This window comes from Schistocerca nitens, chromosome 4, assembly GCF_023898315.1.
Source record: "Schistocerca nitens isolate TAMUIC-IGC-003100 chromosome 4, iqSchNite1.1, whole genome shotgun sequence".
NCBI lineage: Eukaryota > Metazoa > Arthropoda > Insecta > Orthoptera > Acrididae > Schistocerca > Schistocerca nitens.
This window is the reverse complement of record NC_064617.1, coordinates 106,957,007-106,975,175: the sequence shown is the minus strand read 5'-3', so window position 1 is coordinate 106,975,175 and position 18,169 is coordinate 106,957,007. Positions and strand designations below refer to the sequence as shown.

Genomic DNA, 18,169 nt, shown 5'->3' with positions numbered 1-18,169 from the left:
ATCTCAAAACTAAAAAGTTGATGGACAAAATCACTAAATCAAAAATTTTAGTACAGGTAATCATTGTGAATACTAATAATTCACTAAGCTCACTCTATGCAACATGCCAGATTTCCAAACTTTTGGAGAAATTTTCTGAACTAACAAAACCATCCATAGTACAAAAGATGTTGAAGCACACAATGCAACACTACATAACTGTGTCTGGTGGGCCACCAGTAGACAGTGAAGTCAGGGTCACACACACAACTAATGTGGAGCCTCAGCTTGTGTCTATCTGCATTGGAATCGTTAGCTACCGTTCACACAGGACACCACAAATTCTGTGTTGTTGCACAACTTTCAGCATGCTGTGGGCGGGTGTGAATGTTGTAGTGCAGGTTGTGGCATTAGAGCTGTGATAAGAATTATACAAAGAAGACGAAACCCAGATGTTGGATCCTAAAACAGATGTCGCTCACAGATAAATCAAAAGGCCACAAACACATTTATAATAGAAATAACTCTTGGAGACGAAAATTCTGTCTGCAACAGCAAACTAACCAAAAACTGGCATGTAAATATCATCACACCCCTCTTCCAAGATTTTAGGGTCCTATTGTATTCGTTGATATAGACATTTCGAATAACTAATTTCTAGTTTAACAGCTGCCACATCACACTCAGGTGCTGTTTTCTGCATACAATCCACAATTTATACTATGCTGGTCTCACAAATCACGAAGTATAAACGACTAACTTTTTTGCTTACTTATACTAAGTTTATTTATTTATTCATTCAAAAATCTTTTAAGATAGTGGGATATGTCATTGGTTCGCACAAACACACACACACACACACACACACACACACACACACACACACACACACACACACATGCACAGCTGCAGAAAATCAAACATAGGTTGCTGTTCTTGTAGTTCTAGGAGTTGCGAAAATGTACCTGCTGAACACTGGTTTGGTTTTTATTTTGCGATAAAATGAAAACACAGTGAAATCTAATGAAGTACAGGAGCAATTACTTCAAGATAAATGCGATAGAATGCTCGTGTTTCGAAATACTGCCACCAGGGAGCACTGGTTGAAGGAAAGTGGCGTTATAACTAAATTAAACTTGTTGTGGCGCTCCCAAGTAGCGCCACTAAAAACTGGGAGTTCACACATGCAACTGCAGTATGCCACTAGCTGTGGCGACACTTTTGTTGCGTGCGTGAACCCGGCTTTAGGGTTGTATACTGGACCCATGTAAATCGCAAACTACAAGAAAGAATTTCAGTTTCTGTTAAATAATTGCATTATACATCAATCACAATAACAATGGGCTTGTCCACTACACCTTGTTATGAAGCCTAATGGTGAGTGGTAGAGTTTTTGGAGATTATCGTCATCTGAATGTCCGAATTCTACCAGACTGGTATCCAATTCCATGAGCTGACGATGTAAATTTTATGCCTCAAAATAAAAAGATTTTCTTAAAGATTGACTACTGATAGCACATTGCCAAATTCCATTAGCTGACAAAGACAAATCAAAAGTAGCTATTATTACATCTTTTGTTCTTTATGAATTTAATTATATGTTCTATAGACTTCGTAACGCACCTAGCACATTTCATATATTTCTACATGAAGTTGTAAGAGAACTAGCTTTCTGTTTTCCGCGGTTTGATGATATTTTAATAGCATCGGACTCTGAAGGGTAACATGTCAAGCGTCTAAATTTACTCTTTAAACAGTTAAATAATTATGGTCTCGTAATAAATGTTGGAAAATCGGTATCTGAAGTACAATAGCTAACATTCTTAGAAAATTTAATTACATCTGCAGGAACAAAGCCAGATTCAGAAAGGGATACGACAATAATGAACTACAAATTACTCAAAACTGTTTGTGAACCTAGAGTTTCCTTAGGGACCACCAGTTTCTATCATCAGCATTTGTAACATGCTGCTGAACACCAAGCTTTGCTGAATAGGTACCTAAAAAAAAAGCACTGCGTCTTCAGACCATGAGTGGCCTACCGGGACCATCCGACAGCCGTGTCATCCTCAGGGGAGGATGCAGATAGGAGGGGAGTGGGGTCAGCACACCACTCTCCTGGTCGCTATGATGGTATTCTTGACCGAAGCCGCTACTATTTGGTCGAGTAGCTCCTCAATTGGCATCATGAGGCTGATTGCACACCGAAAAATGGCAACAGCGCATGGCAGCCAGGATGGTCACCCATCAAGAGCTGACCACACCCGACAGCGCTTAACTTCGGTGATCTCACGGGAACCAGTGTAGCCACTGCGTCAAGCCCGCAAGGTGGCAAGGTACCTAAGAGAAAGAATTGAAAATGACTGACAATTTACTGACTAGACAGAAGACGAAATTGTTCAGTTCCAAAAAAAAACGCAAAGATCTCGCAAATGCTACATGTCCAACATTTCCATATTTGTACAATCAACTCGCTTTATTTGTGGATGCATCATATTTTGCGGCAGGTGCTCTACTGCAACAGTGGCAAGGTAAACAGTGGAGACCAAGTGGACTTTTTTTGAAGAAAGTTCACAACGGCACAGAAGAAGTAATCCTCATGTGACGGAGAACTAGTTAGTATATACATCACTGTCAAATATTTCAGATATGTGTTAGAAGGAAGACTTGATTATTTATACCGACCATGGTACTTGTGAAGGAACCTATAAGGAGTGATGGTTTTTATTTGGTCCCACTTGATTACATTTTGTACAAAGTGTATACTTGTAATATAGGACAAGTCAACATAAACCTATTTTCTTGCAACATTTAACCTATATATTACAATTTAATACATCAAAGTGGCAATAATTGTAATAATGTTGCATACATTTTTCACCCATTTTTAGGTCCTGAAAATTATTTACATTCTACATTATACTCATATTTACATGTTTCGCTCCGTATTCATGTTCTCAAGTTATTTCCATGTAATAATCTGTTCAATTAGTTACAGTACCTCCATAACAGTAGTAGTAGCATTTTTCATTCATTGTTACATATACTCTTCTACACTATAAAATTCTTTTTCCATTAAATAAACCTTTAAAAGCTTTTTGAATGTCTTTTTGCTCGCATTGTCCTGTAAACTCTTTGGAAGGGACTTTATGAGTTTGATAGCCGAGTATAGAGGACCTTTTTCAGCAACTCTCAGTCGTTGTTGTGTACTTCACAGCTGGTCTTTATTTTTTGTTTCATATATATGAATGTCTGCATTTCTTTCTACTGCTACATTTCCTTTTATTAATGTTATTATTGTTTTGTAAATGTATAGAGACGGAAATTTCAGTATTTTTAGACTATGGAAAACAGTTCTGGATGAATCTCTTTGTTCTTGTTAAAGATTGTCCCAACAGCTTTTTTTCAATGTAAATATTCTTTTTGTATTGTTGCTGGTCCCCAAACAGTAATTCCCTGTTGTGGGTATGGCTCAAATAGAGCATGGTGCACGGTACATAGAAGCTCCTTGTTGGCATAATGTGCCAGATGTTTTATAACAAATATTTAAGTCTTATTTTACAGCAAACATTATCTATATGCTGACCACTGGAGCTAATTGTCAACTGTAATCCCCAAAAATTTAATAGTTTTAACTTCTTCCAGTCTTGTGTCAGCTACAAATATATCTATATGTTCTTCCTTTTCTATATTTGTGAACACTATGAACATTGTCTTTTTTAGATTTTGTATAGGCCACTGTTCTGTGTTATTTGTTGACATAAATGCACATATTTCCCATGTTTCCAGATTTTTTTCTACATTCATTAGTGTCATAGCATCTGCATAAAATGTTTTTTTTTATCTTGCTCATTGACAGCAATATTGTTTGCATATAGGTTGAACAGAAGATCCTTGAGGCATTCCATACTTAATATTTCTGATTTCAGATCTGCATGCCGTTTCTGTTTGTACATACTGCTTTAGGCTGCTGATGTATTATTTTAGCCACTTGGCTGAATGTCCACGAATACCATAGGTTTCATGTTTTTCCATAAGTGTAGTATGGGTGATTGTGTCAAACACGACAAATCCAGAAACATAGCAGACACAGAGTTTCTTTTATTTAATCCATTTATAACGGATTCTGTGGGGCCTGAGATGGCGGTTTCTGTAGATTTCCCTTTTTGGAAGCCATTTTGTGCTGGAATTAGAATAGTTTGTTTCTTTGGGAATGTGGCCAACCTATTATGCATGAGCATCTCTAGCATTTTTGAGAAACCAGCGATTAAAGACACTGGTCTGTAGTTATCTGGATCATTTTTGTCTCCTTTCTTAAATATTGGTACTACTTTGCTTACTTTTAATTTTTCTGGGAAAACTCCTTCTCTCAATGAGCAGTTTGCAATATCCAGGAGAGGTTTGATTATTTTTTCATTCACATGTTTTATTAAATAATTTCATACTTCATCATATCCTGCTGACTTTTTGTGTTTCAATTTCTGGAATATTTTTATGTGTTCTGTTTTTGTCACTAGTTCCAGGAACGTTGAGTGGGATGGTTGACCAAGTGTTTAAGCATGCTTCGACCATTGATGATTTGTTTTTCCTTTCGAAATTTTGTAGAGCATCTATAAAGTTGTTGTTTAGTATATTAGCAATTTTTGTTCCATCTGTAACTATGTTGTCATCAACCTATATAGAAAAAACGAAATGTATTAATTCATACAGGCGCCAGTTGAATGCGCCAAAGATATATTAATTCATATTACGCTACATTAATGTAATCTGAGGGGGCGATGGAAATATTAAAAACAATGCAACTTCACATTTTTTGCATCATCTTCCTTGTTCTAATGCATGCATCATAGTTCTTCTGTTCTCATCCACTGTGGTGTACAGACGTGTCTTCTTCTGTATGTGCTTAACAAATAAGAAATGGGTAGCTCATGAAAGGAGAGTATTTTATTTCTACAAGTTTCAAGTGCACCTGTTCCCCTCTATGCTCATCAACAACCATTAAGTCAACCTTCAGATGCACGAATAATCTTCAAGTGACGACCGCCTCATCGTCATCGACGTTGTCGTGCTATAAGAGAGAAGAGATAATTATCATTAATAGGGAAAAAAGCTTTCGAATTTTATTCTTCCTAGTTCGTGTTACAGAAGATTGAAAGCGGCACCTACCGTCACGTCCTGCATGGTGCTTACATAAAGAAGAAAACTTTCGACAGGCGTTGTGAATGTGATGTCATATCTCTCTCTCTCGCCAAATATATTGTACTTTTATACATACTCTAAAATTTGCATTTAAGTAAATGACTGAGAAAGTAATGCCAATCAAAGTACGTAATCTCCAGTGTATTTCGCAGTTTACTTCTGATTTGTGACATATATATCGTGAAGAAAATGTTACTGCTGGTAGCTTATCAAGGCTTGAGTAAATAAATAAATAAAATTGCAGAAATGGTCTATGGCCCGTCCATCATACCAGTTGATTCTTTTTCGAGAAAAAGCAAAGGAAACACTATTCGTACACAAGGACCTCATCAACTCAACACATGTGTTGATCAACAACTTGAAGACACTCCAGTTCTGCCGTCAGCTTGAGACCAGCAACTAGACTCTTCAGAGGTTGAAAAACCAAGAACAACAAGCAACAAGATCTGGGAGTGAAATTCTGTTTCCAGCTTAGTTAACGTCCTAAACTAAATATGGTACTGAGAAAAGGGTCATGATGGAACATGACAAATTACTATTTGTATTAGTATGTGTTTGTAAAATGCTTGCCGAGATTATGCTGGAATAATAGCCTCATTATTCTTTCGGATTTAACATAAATCAAGATTCATTGTGTGAGCGATAAAAGAATAAAATAAATGAAGAAGTCCAGATTAAATTGAGTCCTTAATGAACTTGGGTTGCAGCATTGATTTAGACATTGTATGTATGGAGCTATTTTACGACGGACTGAGTAAAAAAAAAAAAAAAAAGGCAATTTCCGTATGTTCGAAAATATTAACGACGAACCATGTTTGGGGTGTAATATTAAGAAACAAGAAACTGCTGAATAAGCCACGAGTGCTCACGTTTGAATGAGTCGGTGATGTAAAGGCCGAGAAGGAAATAAGGTGGAAATTTTTATGGGATCTAAGGCGTAGAAGTCACATTGAAGTCAAGTAACTTCCCAGAACTTACTCATAGTTCTATGCCTCAAGACGGACGTCTTGTCATTACCATGAGGCAAGTACATAAATGTTTATTTCGAAGTATGTTGACTATTTTTGAGGGTTCTATGAGACCATCGAGACTCTTTCTGAGTTTACATTATACAAGGCGGTTGACTCACAAATAACGTGGACCCGTTGGGGCAAAGAGCCTAAATGATTGTATTTTACCCCCATGTCATATGGGATACGTTGTCATGGTGACGTTGCGGGCGGAGTAGGGGTTTCTGAATGTTGTTTCGTCTCGTTCATCACTAACAAGGTAGCAAAATATGACAATTGGTAGGATCGTCATTGCCTGGATCAGTTGGTGTCGTCAGACTCTGCTGTTTCAAATAACAAATATAAATGTTGAGGGTTAATACCGCTAACTTCCAGTTAGAAATTTTAGTAATATATTATTCCTACCATACTACTGCAGCAAAGTAACGAGAAGCCAATGAATCTTAGAAGATGTGTGTTGATTGTCGTGTTGTTTTGTGTGAGTGTTGGATGTTGGGACACGGAGGAGCTGGAGATATTCGATTTAGTGGAGGAAGTTGACACGAATTTCTATTCTTTATTAGATGTACCACAGGTACGTATATTTTAAAATGTCATAGACGCTTTTGACTTTTATATATTAGATGACAGTGAAATTGCAAGTGTGTAGGGTATGATTGCAGGATGCAGACGCCGCGGTCATACGTAAAGCTTACAGAAGATTGTCGCTACAGATTCACCCAGATAAGAATGATGCACCAGACGCAGAAATTAAGTTTCGGCAGGTACGTATTGCATACAGTCCAATAAGATATACGCGCGGACACTCCGCGCAAAAGAAAACCCATAAAGGCACACGTAACAACTAAGAACAGTCCCTGCTTCATATGCTGTATGTGAGCATTCTGTCACAAAAAAAACAGTGATTGTTGCTACGTTCGCAGATGTATTATTTGCAAGGCATAATACATGTTAAGAAATTGCTAAAATTTATTCTTGGGTTACGGGTAGAAGGGAAAGTGTCAATGCAGTTCAGTTGAACCTCAAAGTTTCCACTAGTTTTCTACACATCTATATTTTCCTGGTTTTGGAGAACTCATAAATGTAAATTAACTGTGTTGTGACAATAGTTTGATTCCATGAAAATCCAAAAATACAGATGTTGTTAGTTGGTCATAGTTATTTCTACAGTTGTGGGCTATTAACACACATAGTGGTAATACTTGAGCTGCTACATGCCAGTTATTCCGTTTAAACAATGTAAAATCCAAAAATTATTGAAGGTTGGGTAAGAAGCAATATTATTTAATTTACAGCTTGTGGCAGTTTATGAAGTTCTTCGTGATCAAAGGAAGCGTGCATTGTATGATCGAGTGCTGGAGAATGGGATTCCAGATTGGAAGCATGCAGTGTATTATTATAGACGTGTACGGAAGATGGGCCTTGCTGAAATGTCATTCATACTGTTTGTGATAGTAACAGTTGGACAGTACATTGTGGCATGGGCTGCATATCTGGAGAAGAAGTATACAGCGGTGAGTGATACTATAGATGTTTAACTTATAGTGTTACTAAAATATTGAAGCTTTGCATTAATACAGAAGCATTTAATGGTGACTTTTGAACGGTGACTAATCTACTAGTAGAGAAACAGCAATATGCTTTGCTAAAGTTAACAGAACATTTTATTCAACCATAATTGCACTGTAGGGTTGTTAACATACATTGTATTATATATTCCAACAAACCTCTTGTTGCAAGGTGTGGGCGCATGAGGAGTTGATTGGGTGTCATGGCTTAAGCTCAGTTCCCACAGTATACTAGTCCCACCCAGTGTTCTTTCATCTTAGCTGGAATACTGACATCCCAGAAATCAAATGAAATTTTTTATAGATTTAAAGAATTTCTGCCGATGAGTATTTATTTTGCATTTCCTTAAAATCCTTCTGGTGAACTGTTCCATCCATGAAATAAGTATGTTTAACAATAGAAGCGCTCTGTTCTTGTTTTGTTGTAGATTCATATTTGTGCTTATCAACAAGTAAAGTATAGAGTTTGATTCAGTGGAATGTGTTACGTTCTTGTAATGTGTTTTATACTGTCATAAATGTTCACTAGATCCCAGGAATTCATTACTGGATATTTGTTTTGTGAGACTGAGTAGAGCCCTATGTCTGTGGTGGACCCTTAATGAATTATAGCAATTAGCTAACAATTTCTTTGTTGTAATGAGGCAAAAGGACTGTCAGAAGAGGGTCAGTCATGTTTCAAGAACAATAATGTTTTGGTTCATAACCAAATTCCAATAAAGAAATATAATAGCAGCACCCAATCTAACCCATTGTTCAATGTTTCGATGAGTTGTACCTTACTTCTAATACTTGACACAAGCTGTTCATTTCATGTTGGTAATGATCCATCAGTGATGGGACAAGGGCAACTGTCTTCTGAGCTTTAAAGAAACTGCTTTAAAACGATACTGAATTCATCATTTGTTTGTTTGTTGAACACAATTTCAGTTCCCTTATTTCTTATACATAAGGGCTCACAATAGGATGGCATGAACTTTTGTGCATTTTGCGTACCTAATTTGAGTGGTGTGTCTCAAATATTATATTGGAAAGTTGTAAGACTCCACTGAACACAATGATGAGACGATTCAATATTAATGAGTGTGTTTGTGTAGACTCTTACTCTTGCTGGAACCAGTTGCACAAATAGTTACCAGAGAATGAAAATAGACATGATGTGGGCAGTCTCTGTGAGGAGATGACTCTGACTTCTTGGGTGTTTTGAATATTATGTTATTTCAATGACTGGAGTTCTGCACAGTAAACTAAATAATGTATTACATATTTGGGTGTACATGAGTGAAGAGAGACAGTGAATCTGCTCTTCCGCAAGTACTCGTTTACTGCCAGTGCCAGTGTGCAGGGCACATCATGAACTGGCACACAAGATGCCTTTAGGAAGCACAATCTGTGGCAAGATATTATCACTGAAAAAGATTGTGTGTAATTGAAAGGTAATGTGACGTGGTTGAAGTTAGATCTTAACATTTCAGTCAGTGTTCTGCTATCACAGACCAGTGTAAGCTGCACGGTCTAAACAGTGTGGATAGAGAGTTTAAAACATTTGGTTATTACAGTGAATGTGCTGCCATGGTGCAAATGATGTCAGTACTATGTAAGGACCAATGGTGATTGGAACTGAATAAAAAATCCATTGAGTCAACCTTCATTAATTGTTTGCACTAAACTGAGCAAGATGAACAATAAGACACGGGTCTTGCACTTGGGAGGAAGACAGTTCAGGTCTCTACCCAGCTCTCTGAAATATCAGGAAAGTTCCTTTAAAAGGGACGTGGCCAATTTCCTTAGTCATTCTCCTCCTATCAGAGATTGTGCCCCATCTCTTAATGAGATCTTACATCCTAATCTTTCTTCTCCATCTTTTAATGACCTCAGCAATGAGGAATGTTAAACCACAATCTTCCATTTTTTCCAATATCGTTTAGACACCATATTGTGTGTGTGCCTGTAGAAATGAAGGTGGATGTGTGAAAATGTGGTCTGTCAAGACTACTTCCATTTTACAGTGGTAACTTTGTTTGCATGTAGTACCACAAACTTGCATATCATTTTCAGTGTGATACCTGTCCGATCTGATTTGGATGTTTCTTAGCTTTGTATTATGTGAGTCATCATAGACTGCGTAGTGGAGGTTACATAGTGTAGTAATACAATTTCATTCCATTAATATTGGAAACATATTGAAGTTGTCTGCAGATGATGCTGTTTTCTTTCTATAGAGAGTATTATGAAAAGGATAGCTTGCTACTCGCCATGTAGAGTAGATACTATAAGATATTGCATTGCCTGTGTTATTCCGAATTATGATGCAATGTTTCTTTGGACATGCTTGCATGTTCGAAGGAACAGGTACTGCAGCAACTACGGCAGTGAGAAATACATGACACAATTGCAGATATGGACATAATGGCGGTAGTCGTTGCAGTGCCTGTTCTTTGCGTTGCATCATAATTCGGAATAACATAGGCACTGCAATATTGTATTTATCCACCGAAACTGGACAAGTGACTTCCCTGTAGGGAGTGTACATAATGGATGTACAAGTACAGGTTGTAGGTACATGGTTGAAGACATATGGAAGTTTGGGTCTGACTGTGAGTCATTATCGGATAGCCAGATGGTAAGGTGACCACTTGCGATAAGCAGGAAATCCGGTTTCGGGTCCCAGCCTGGCACAAATTTTCATTGTTGTCATTCCATTATACAACTGATGATTGTCCATATTCACAACTGAGAATACATGTCATGTATATAGAGAAGCTGTTGAGTCACAGACAGGCACAACAAGAAAACTGCTAAACATTTGAACATTTGGCCAAAAGACCCTCTTCTAAAGCAGAATACGCAAGCACAACCCACACACGACTGGTATCTCTGGCCACAGGCACTTGGCCGAAAGTGGAAGGTACAGATGCCCAAGCATTTAGAAAAAAATAGCATTTGTGACATGGGTCAAATATGGCCAAAACCATTTATATTGGCATAGTAGCCAGGTAGCAGTTGGTGCAGCATAGCATAATGAGTGCATAACTGTGATCCAAAAGTCTTGGGGTTGAATCACTCATTGGAAACTTGTTTATTTTCAGTTTTTGCAGTGCCTGCACTGCAAATAAACTGAACTAATGCTCAAAATGTTGCCTTTATTAATATTTTCGTAAGAGGCACCAAAAGGAAAGACAGAGGAAAATTTGGTTTGCAAGTAAACATCCAAGGAAAGATAGTACTTGCTTTGCCCTTGAGAACTCTTCAAATAACTTTCCAAGAAAGGATTGTAATTGAAATGCACAGTCTTTCATATCCTGTTAATTTCATTTTGACCTTCGAGCAGCCCTTAGTGGCAGCACATGAATAATAGTTTACTGATACAGGTAGAATTGGTCGATTGAGGGGGGAAAAGAAACTACATCCCCAGGAGAATGCATCAATATGTGTAGTCCATTGTACATCACCATCTATCCTTGTCAATATTTGGTGAAATAATGAATTAAGCAGGGATTGATGCCAAGTTGTGTGATGAGAGAGAACCTTTTATGAATATAAACAAAGTTGTTTTTCTATAGCAACTTTGAAACAATAACATAATTGTAAAATGTGCACCATTTATAATGTGTCTCCGAAGATGCCAAGACAATTACTGCTTCCCCTGTTTTTTTAATGAATACTCCTGTGAAACAAGGCTCTGGAAGTAGACGACATTCCATCAGAACTACTGATACTGTAGGGAGACAGATCTCTTCCATCTGGTGTATAAGAGAAGCAAAATACCCTCACACTTCAAGAAGAATGTTATTATCCCAGTTCCAAAGAAATCAGGTGCTGTCAGTCTAATAAATCATGGGTGGCAAAATACTAATATGAATTCTTTACAGAAGAATGGATAAAGTTGTAGAAGTGGACCTCAAAGATCAGTGTGGATTTTGGAGAAATGAAGGAACATGCAAGGCAATTCTGTTCCTATAACTCGTAAAAAGTGTGTTAAGGGAAGGCAAACCTAAGTTTGTAGCATTTGTAGACTTAGAAAAAGCTTTCGGCAATGTTGATTGTAATACTTTCATTAAAATTCTAGTGGTAGGAGGGGTAAAGTGCAGGAGCAAAAGGATATTTACAACTTGTACAGAAACAAGATGGCAATTAGGCGCATGAAAGGGAAGCAGCAGTTGAGAAGTGTGTGAGGCAGGGTTGTAGCCTGTCACTGATGTTATTCAATCCGTACATTGACTAAGCAGTAAAGGAAACAAATGAAGAATTTTGAGGAAGAATTAAAGTACAGGGAGAAGAAATGAAAACCTTGAAGTTTCCCAATGACATTTTAATTCAGTTAGAGATGGCAAAGTTGTTGAAGAGTGGGATACTGTATTGAAAGAAGGATGTAAAATGAACTTCAACAAAAGCAAAAACAGGATAATGGGTTGAAGTCAAATTACATAAAGTGGTGCTGAGGGAATGAGACTCACAAGTAAGACACATACAGTAGTAGATGAGTTTTGTTGCTTGAGCAGCAAAATAACTGATGATGTCTGAAGTAGAGAGGATATAAAATGTAGACTGGCAATGGCAAGCAAAGCATTTCTGTGGAAGAGAAATTTATTAGCATTGTATAGAGATTTAAGTATGAGGAAGTCTTTTCTAAAAGTATTTGTAAGGAGTGTAGCTATGTATGCAAATGAAACATGAATGATAAACAGTTTAGACAAGAAGAGAATGGAGACATTTGAAATATGGTGCTATAGAAGAATGCAGATTATTAGGTAGGCAGATAACGTAACTAATGAGGAGGTATTGGATAGAATTGGGGAGAAAAGAAATTTGTGGCACAATGTGAGTAGAAGAAGGGATCAGTTGGTAATACACATTCTGAGACATCAAGGGATCACCAGTTTAGTGTTGAGGAGCAAAAATTGTAGGAGGAGACCAAGAGATGAATACAGTAAGCAGATTCAGAAGGTGTAAATTGCAGTAGTTATTCACATGTGAAGAGGCTCACACACGATAGAATAGCATGAAGAGCTGCATCAAACCAGCCTATGGACTGAAGACCACAACAATAACATTCTTTCTGCTGTATGAACCGCTGCCTGGCAGCTACACTAGCTCGGATGGTTCATTTCTCATCTGACCTGCACCAGAATTTCTATTTTTTTCTAATTGGTTAGCCATCTGGACCTTCTATTTCTGTAACTTATATTTCAGGCCAAGCCCTACATGTACTCTAAATGTGGAGGAAACTGGTGATAAGTAGATGCAGTCCACTTGTTACTCAAATATTCACAATTCTTTGATATTGAGAGTAAAATCAAGAATTCTTTGCTTAACAAATATAATCTTACCTGTTGTTCATTATGCCAGCAGATATTTGCCCCATGATTAGAGGCATACCTGTCCATTATACACAGTCTATATAGCAAACAATATGAGGACCAAATTGTAAATCTCAAGCAAGGTACTTCATAATGCAAAGACTAGCTTATGTTTGTGATATTTTTATTTATCTAAACTTGTAATTTTTTTCAAGTCTTGTAATATTCTATTTTCAGCAACAGTTTTTAGAAGCAAAACTAAAGAGACTACAGAAAAAACAGAAGAAAGGAAAATATGATGGGCCTGCTCTTCCAGATACAATAGTTTTAGAGATTCCTTCACCAAGGTTTGTACTACAATTAATAATAAAAAAGATTTGTGCATCATGTGAGATGAATGCAAGAATAAGCCTTACATGGAAGGACTAAATAATAATGAAGTAACATTATTTAGATTTGCACTCTCAGTGTTACATTAGTTGCGGGGTATTTGACTAGGCGATTTTACCGGGTTCCAGTTATAACGCATGTTTATCTTTTTCTGTTACCTTATATGCAAAAGTGGCATATTGGAATTTTGTTGGTAGTGGCTTGGTCAGCAAGACCCTTTATACATTATAAAGGGAAAAAAAATGAAAATCTATTATGGATGTGGAACACTGTGATGAATCAAGATTTTGAGTAGTGACGGCAACCAGTTGCCTTTAAGATGGCACAACTTTTATTTTCCCACTACTGATTTCAAGTCACCTAGCGACTCATCAGTTGGTACTGTTTTTGTATATGTTTGTAACAGTGTGGGGGTCGTTGTTCAGAGCAATTAGATCCTGTAGGGTTATATGTGATGCATGTATCACTTTGGAAACCATTGTTTCACCAGCTATGTTAATTACACAACACACACTTTGTCATAGGTTACAAACTCCTTAGTGTGTAGCATGTGAGGGACCATTTCGTAACTGCAATCAAATCTAACCACGTGTGTCCATGCACTGATGGGTCAGAAAATTATGAGCACTAGCTTAATAGTATGTTGGTCCATCTCTCAAATGCAGTGTAGCATCAGTTCAGCCTGGTATGGATTCAAGTCTTTGATAGGTTTGCAGTGGTATGTGGCAACAGGTATCAATGTGCAGGTCATGCATTTCCCATAAATATCGGGCCAGTCTTTGTGGATGCGGAGCATATCAGATGGATTCCATTGAGCTCAGATCAGGTGAATTTTTTGGCCAAGACATCAACATTAGTTCACTATTCTGCTCCTCAAACCAATGTTGCATAATTCTGGTCTTGTGACGTGGACAGTTATGTTAGAAAATGCCATTACCACCAGGGAAGGCATCATCTGTGAAGCGATTCAGATGACCTGCAACAATGTTAATGGAGTCCACAGCTCTCATACTGCCTTCTAGTACTAAACAGGTCTCATGGAAGCCCAGGTGAATGCCCCCACCCACCAAATGGCATAATGCTGCCCTCCACCACCTGCATCCATGGCGTAGTGCATGTTTTGAGTAGCTGTTCGCCTGCATCATGCCTATCCAGGTACAACCATGTTCATCTGACCAAGTGACATATTTCTGCTGATTAGTGGTTCAACCTTGACATTCTCATGCTCACTGCTGTCGTAATTGATGATTCCTTTGGGTGAACGTGGAAACACGTTGGGATCATCTGCTGCAGAGCCCCATGCTCAGTAATATACAGGGTGTACAAAAAGTCCGGGAACTCTTTCAATTATTTATTGCACCAGAACTAAACATTGTACAGATATCATACATATTGCATTTTGAAGAGAAACGCTGAAAATTTTTTTTACAAACATTCGATATGGGAACCATGAGTGACCTGGCAGAAGTCAATACGGTAATCAAATTCTGGCCATACCCGTCCCAGCATGGCATCGTCGACTTTGGCAGTTGCTTCCCGTATTCTCTCCTGGAGCTGTGCTACATCACGTGATAGAGGTGGTACATATACCAGATCTTTAACATGTCCCCAGAGAAAAAAGTTCACGGAGTGAGATCTGGTGATCGGGGAGACCATTTCATGAAATAGCTTTCCCCTTGATGTGGCAGCTCCATTTTTGCGAGTAGCACTGGCTATTGGCAAATTACCATACTCCGCTGTGGCAGTATACATGAAGGGGGGGGGGGGGGAGGAAAGGAAAAAAAAACTTTCAGGGTTTCTCTTCAAAATGACATATGTATGATATCTGTACAATGTTTGGTTCTTATGCAATAAATAATTGAAAGTGTTCCCGAACTTTATGTACACCCTGTACTTCAAAACATGTGCCCCCACCACCATTGTACTCTGTCATCAGATCTGCCATAGACCGTTGCCTATCTTGTTTTACTTTCTCCCTTAATTTAATTGACAAGTCAAAATTGTGCATCATTACAACAGAAACAAACTTTCAAATGAGTCAGCATTCCTTGCTTCATGCTTAGTACTTCACAAGACTGTCTGTCTGTACCCTCAGCAGTGAATACTGAGGCACATAAAAAATTTGAACACTTACATCCTGTCGATACGACATCCAATCATCCAGAAGTTACAACCATTAATTTCCACTGCATCAAATTTTTTGAAACCAGGTGTCCCACTGACCACCTCTCTTGGGGGGCCCATGGTACTGTCTTTGAGAATAACTTCCCACACCTGGCTGGAGGAGCAGCTTCCTCCTCCAATGTCCACCCATGGCACTTGGGACATGTCTACCCGGAAACCCGCAGATCAGAGGGCCAGTGCCAGCCAAGGGCTGTAGGAACTGAGACATGTCGGTACTCTCTTCATCTGGCCCCACACTTGTCAAGGATGGGCTCTGGCAAGAATCCCAGCCACCAAAGGCTGTGGAGGAGGAAGAGGAGAAGAATCAGAATGAGGACAAGGCTATTCTGGTGTCTTGGAGGCACCAGATCCCCCGCGCCATCGGATTTTGAACCAATGCTCATTGATGTGGTTAGACTCCTATTGGTTACTCACAGTGATCTTGGGACATGACGAGTCCTCCTAAGCCCTTGACACCTAATCTGAACATGTGTAACATGATCATTCAGTGGAAATGTAGTGGATATTACCATCACCTGTACCTGTTGGAATTACACACCTTATTTCCCTCTCTTCTGCGATTTGCATTGCCCTACAGGAAATGCACTTCACAGATGACTATTCTCCAATGCATCATGGTTATCATGCATTCTGTCAGTCCTGTTGGCCATGACAGGGTTGCTGCAGGAATCTGTAATTGGTTTGCATAGATGTGATCAGTGAGTAGGTTCTCTTTGTATCACATAGGAAGCAATAGCGATGAAAGTGCAAGAGACATCAGCGATCACCATTTGCAACATTTACATACCTTCAGACAGGACTTTATTTACCTTTGACCGTCTTAATCCCACAACACCCCCTATTTTCTCCTACTTGGGCATTTCAGTGCACACCACCAATGGACTCCCTGTGGGGGAGTACCACTTTGTCTGGTAGAGGCCTTCTAGTTGGCCAGTTTCTTACAGACCAGTAACTGTACCGCCTCAATGATGGAACTCCTATCCCCTTCAACACCGCCCAGGGCACCCTTCAGCTATCGATCTAACGATCTCTTTCTGCCATCTCTTCACTGCATTGGTCACTACATTATGATCTTCGTGACTGTAACAACTTTTCAGTGATCCTGTTGCTTCCTTGCCTATGGCAAATGAACAGACTATCTCATTGGCTGCTTTGAGCAGCCAACTGACAGTGTGCCTCTGCGTTTATCTTCACCCCCTCTCTAACAGATTGCACTGATGAGATTGTGTTAAACATCTCTGTTGCAATCAGCTATGCTGGTGGCATTGCTATTCCCCTTTCTCCAACGCTGGCCCATGCCACTGTGAACTAAAGACATTGCAATATCTATTCAGGATCATGGAAGAGCCCTGCAGTGTTCTGAGGGATTCACAGACCAGTCATATCAATTTAAGTGATTTTGTGCTAAGGCTCGCTGTCTGAATGCAGCAAGAAGAAATGGTGGAAGCAATGTGTCTCATTCCAGAGAACATATGCCTCTTCATTCCAAGATGTAGGCCATGCTCTGTAGTCTTCTGGGCTGCCAACAGTCAAGAGCTGCTCTGGGTCTTATCCATGGCTGGTACCCAACCCACAAATTAGCACTGATCTATTTCAAGGTCCTCAAGTCTGTCGTCCTTATGACCCTTTGTCACCTGTTACCCCAGTACTTCAGGAGTTTCGGGGTGTTACCATTTTTTACACTGCATCTCGCAACTACCCTCCTGACCTGGTACAGAAGCAAATAACCAGAGCCACTTCCTCATCCCCTCAAACCCAGAACCTCCCACAGAAGAACCCCAAAAGTGCCCCACTTGTGACAGGATACTTCCCGGGACTGGATCATACTCCGAATGTGGCTCTCCAGCAGGGATACGACTTCCTCAAATCCTGCCCCGAAATGAGATCCATCCTTCATGAAATCCTCCCCACCCCACCAAGAGTGTCTTTCCGCCGTCCACCTAACCTTCGTAACCTCTTGGTTCATCCCTATGAAATCCCCAAACCACCTTCCCTACCCTCTGGCTCCTACCCTTGTAACCGCCCCCGGTGTAAAACCTGTCTCATGCACCCTCCCACTACCACCTACTCCAGTCCTGTAACCCAGAAGGTGTACACGATCAAAGGCAGAGCCACGTGTGAAAGCACCCACGTGATTTACCAACTGACCTGCCTACACTGTGACGCTTTCTTTGTGGGAATGACCAGCAACGAACTGTCCATTCGCATGAATGGACACAAGTAGACAGTGTTTGTTGGTAATGAGGACCGCCCTGTGGCTAAACATGCCTTGGTGCACGGCCAGCACATCTTGGCACAGTGTTACACCGTCCGGGTTATCTGGATACTTCCCACTAACACCAACCTATCAGAACTGTGGAGATGGGAGCTTGCCCTTCAATATATCCTCTCTTCCCTTTATCCACCATGCCTCAACCTCCGCTAATTTCATGTTGCCGCCACTCATACCTCACCTGCCATTCAACAACATCTTTCCCTCTGCACTTCTGCCTCGACTGACATATCTGCCCAAACTCTTTGCCTTTTAATATGTCTGCTT

At 39.4% G+C, this 18,169-nt stretch overlaps 1 protein-coding gene across 1 annotated transcript in view; it reads left to right on the top strand.

Annotated features, from left to right (window-relative positions):
• The first annotated feature begins 6,306 nt into the window (after positions 1–6,306).
• LOC126252767 (dnaJ homolog subfamily C member 1) overlaps positions 6,307–18,169 on the top strand; it is a 32,998-nt gene continuing 21,135 nt past the window's right edge. The window contains exons 1-4 of the mRNA XM_049953692.1: positions 6,307–6,762; positions 6,851–6,952; positions 7,484–7,702; positions 13,294–13,403. Coding sequence (XP_049809649.1) covers positions 6,625–6,762; positions 6,851–6,952; positions 7,484–7,702; positions 13,294–13,403 — 569 coding nt within the window. The 5' untranslated portion in view covers positions 6,307–6,624. The remainder of the gene's footprint in view (positions 6,763–6,850; positions 6,953–7,483; positions 7,703–13,293; positions 13,404–18,169) is intronic.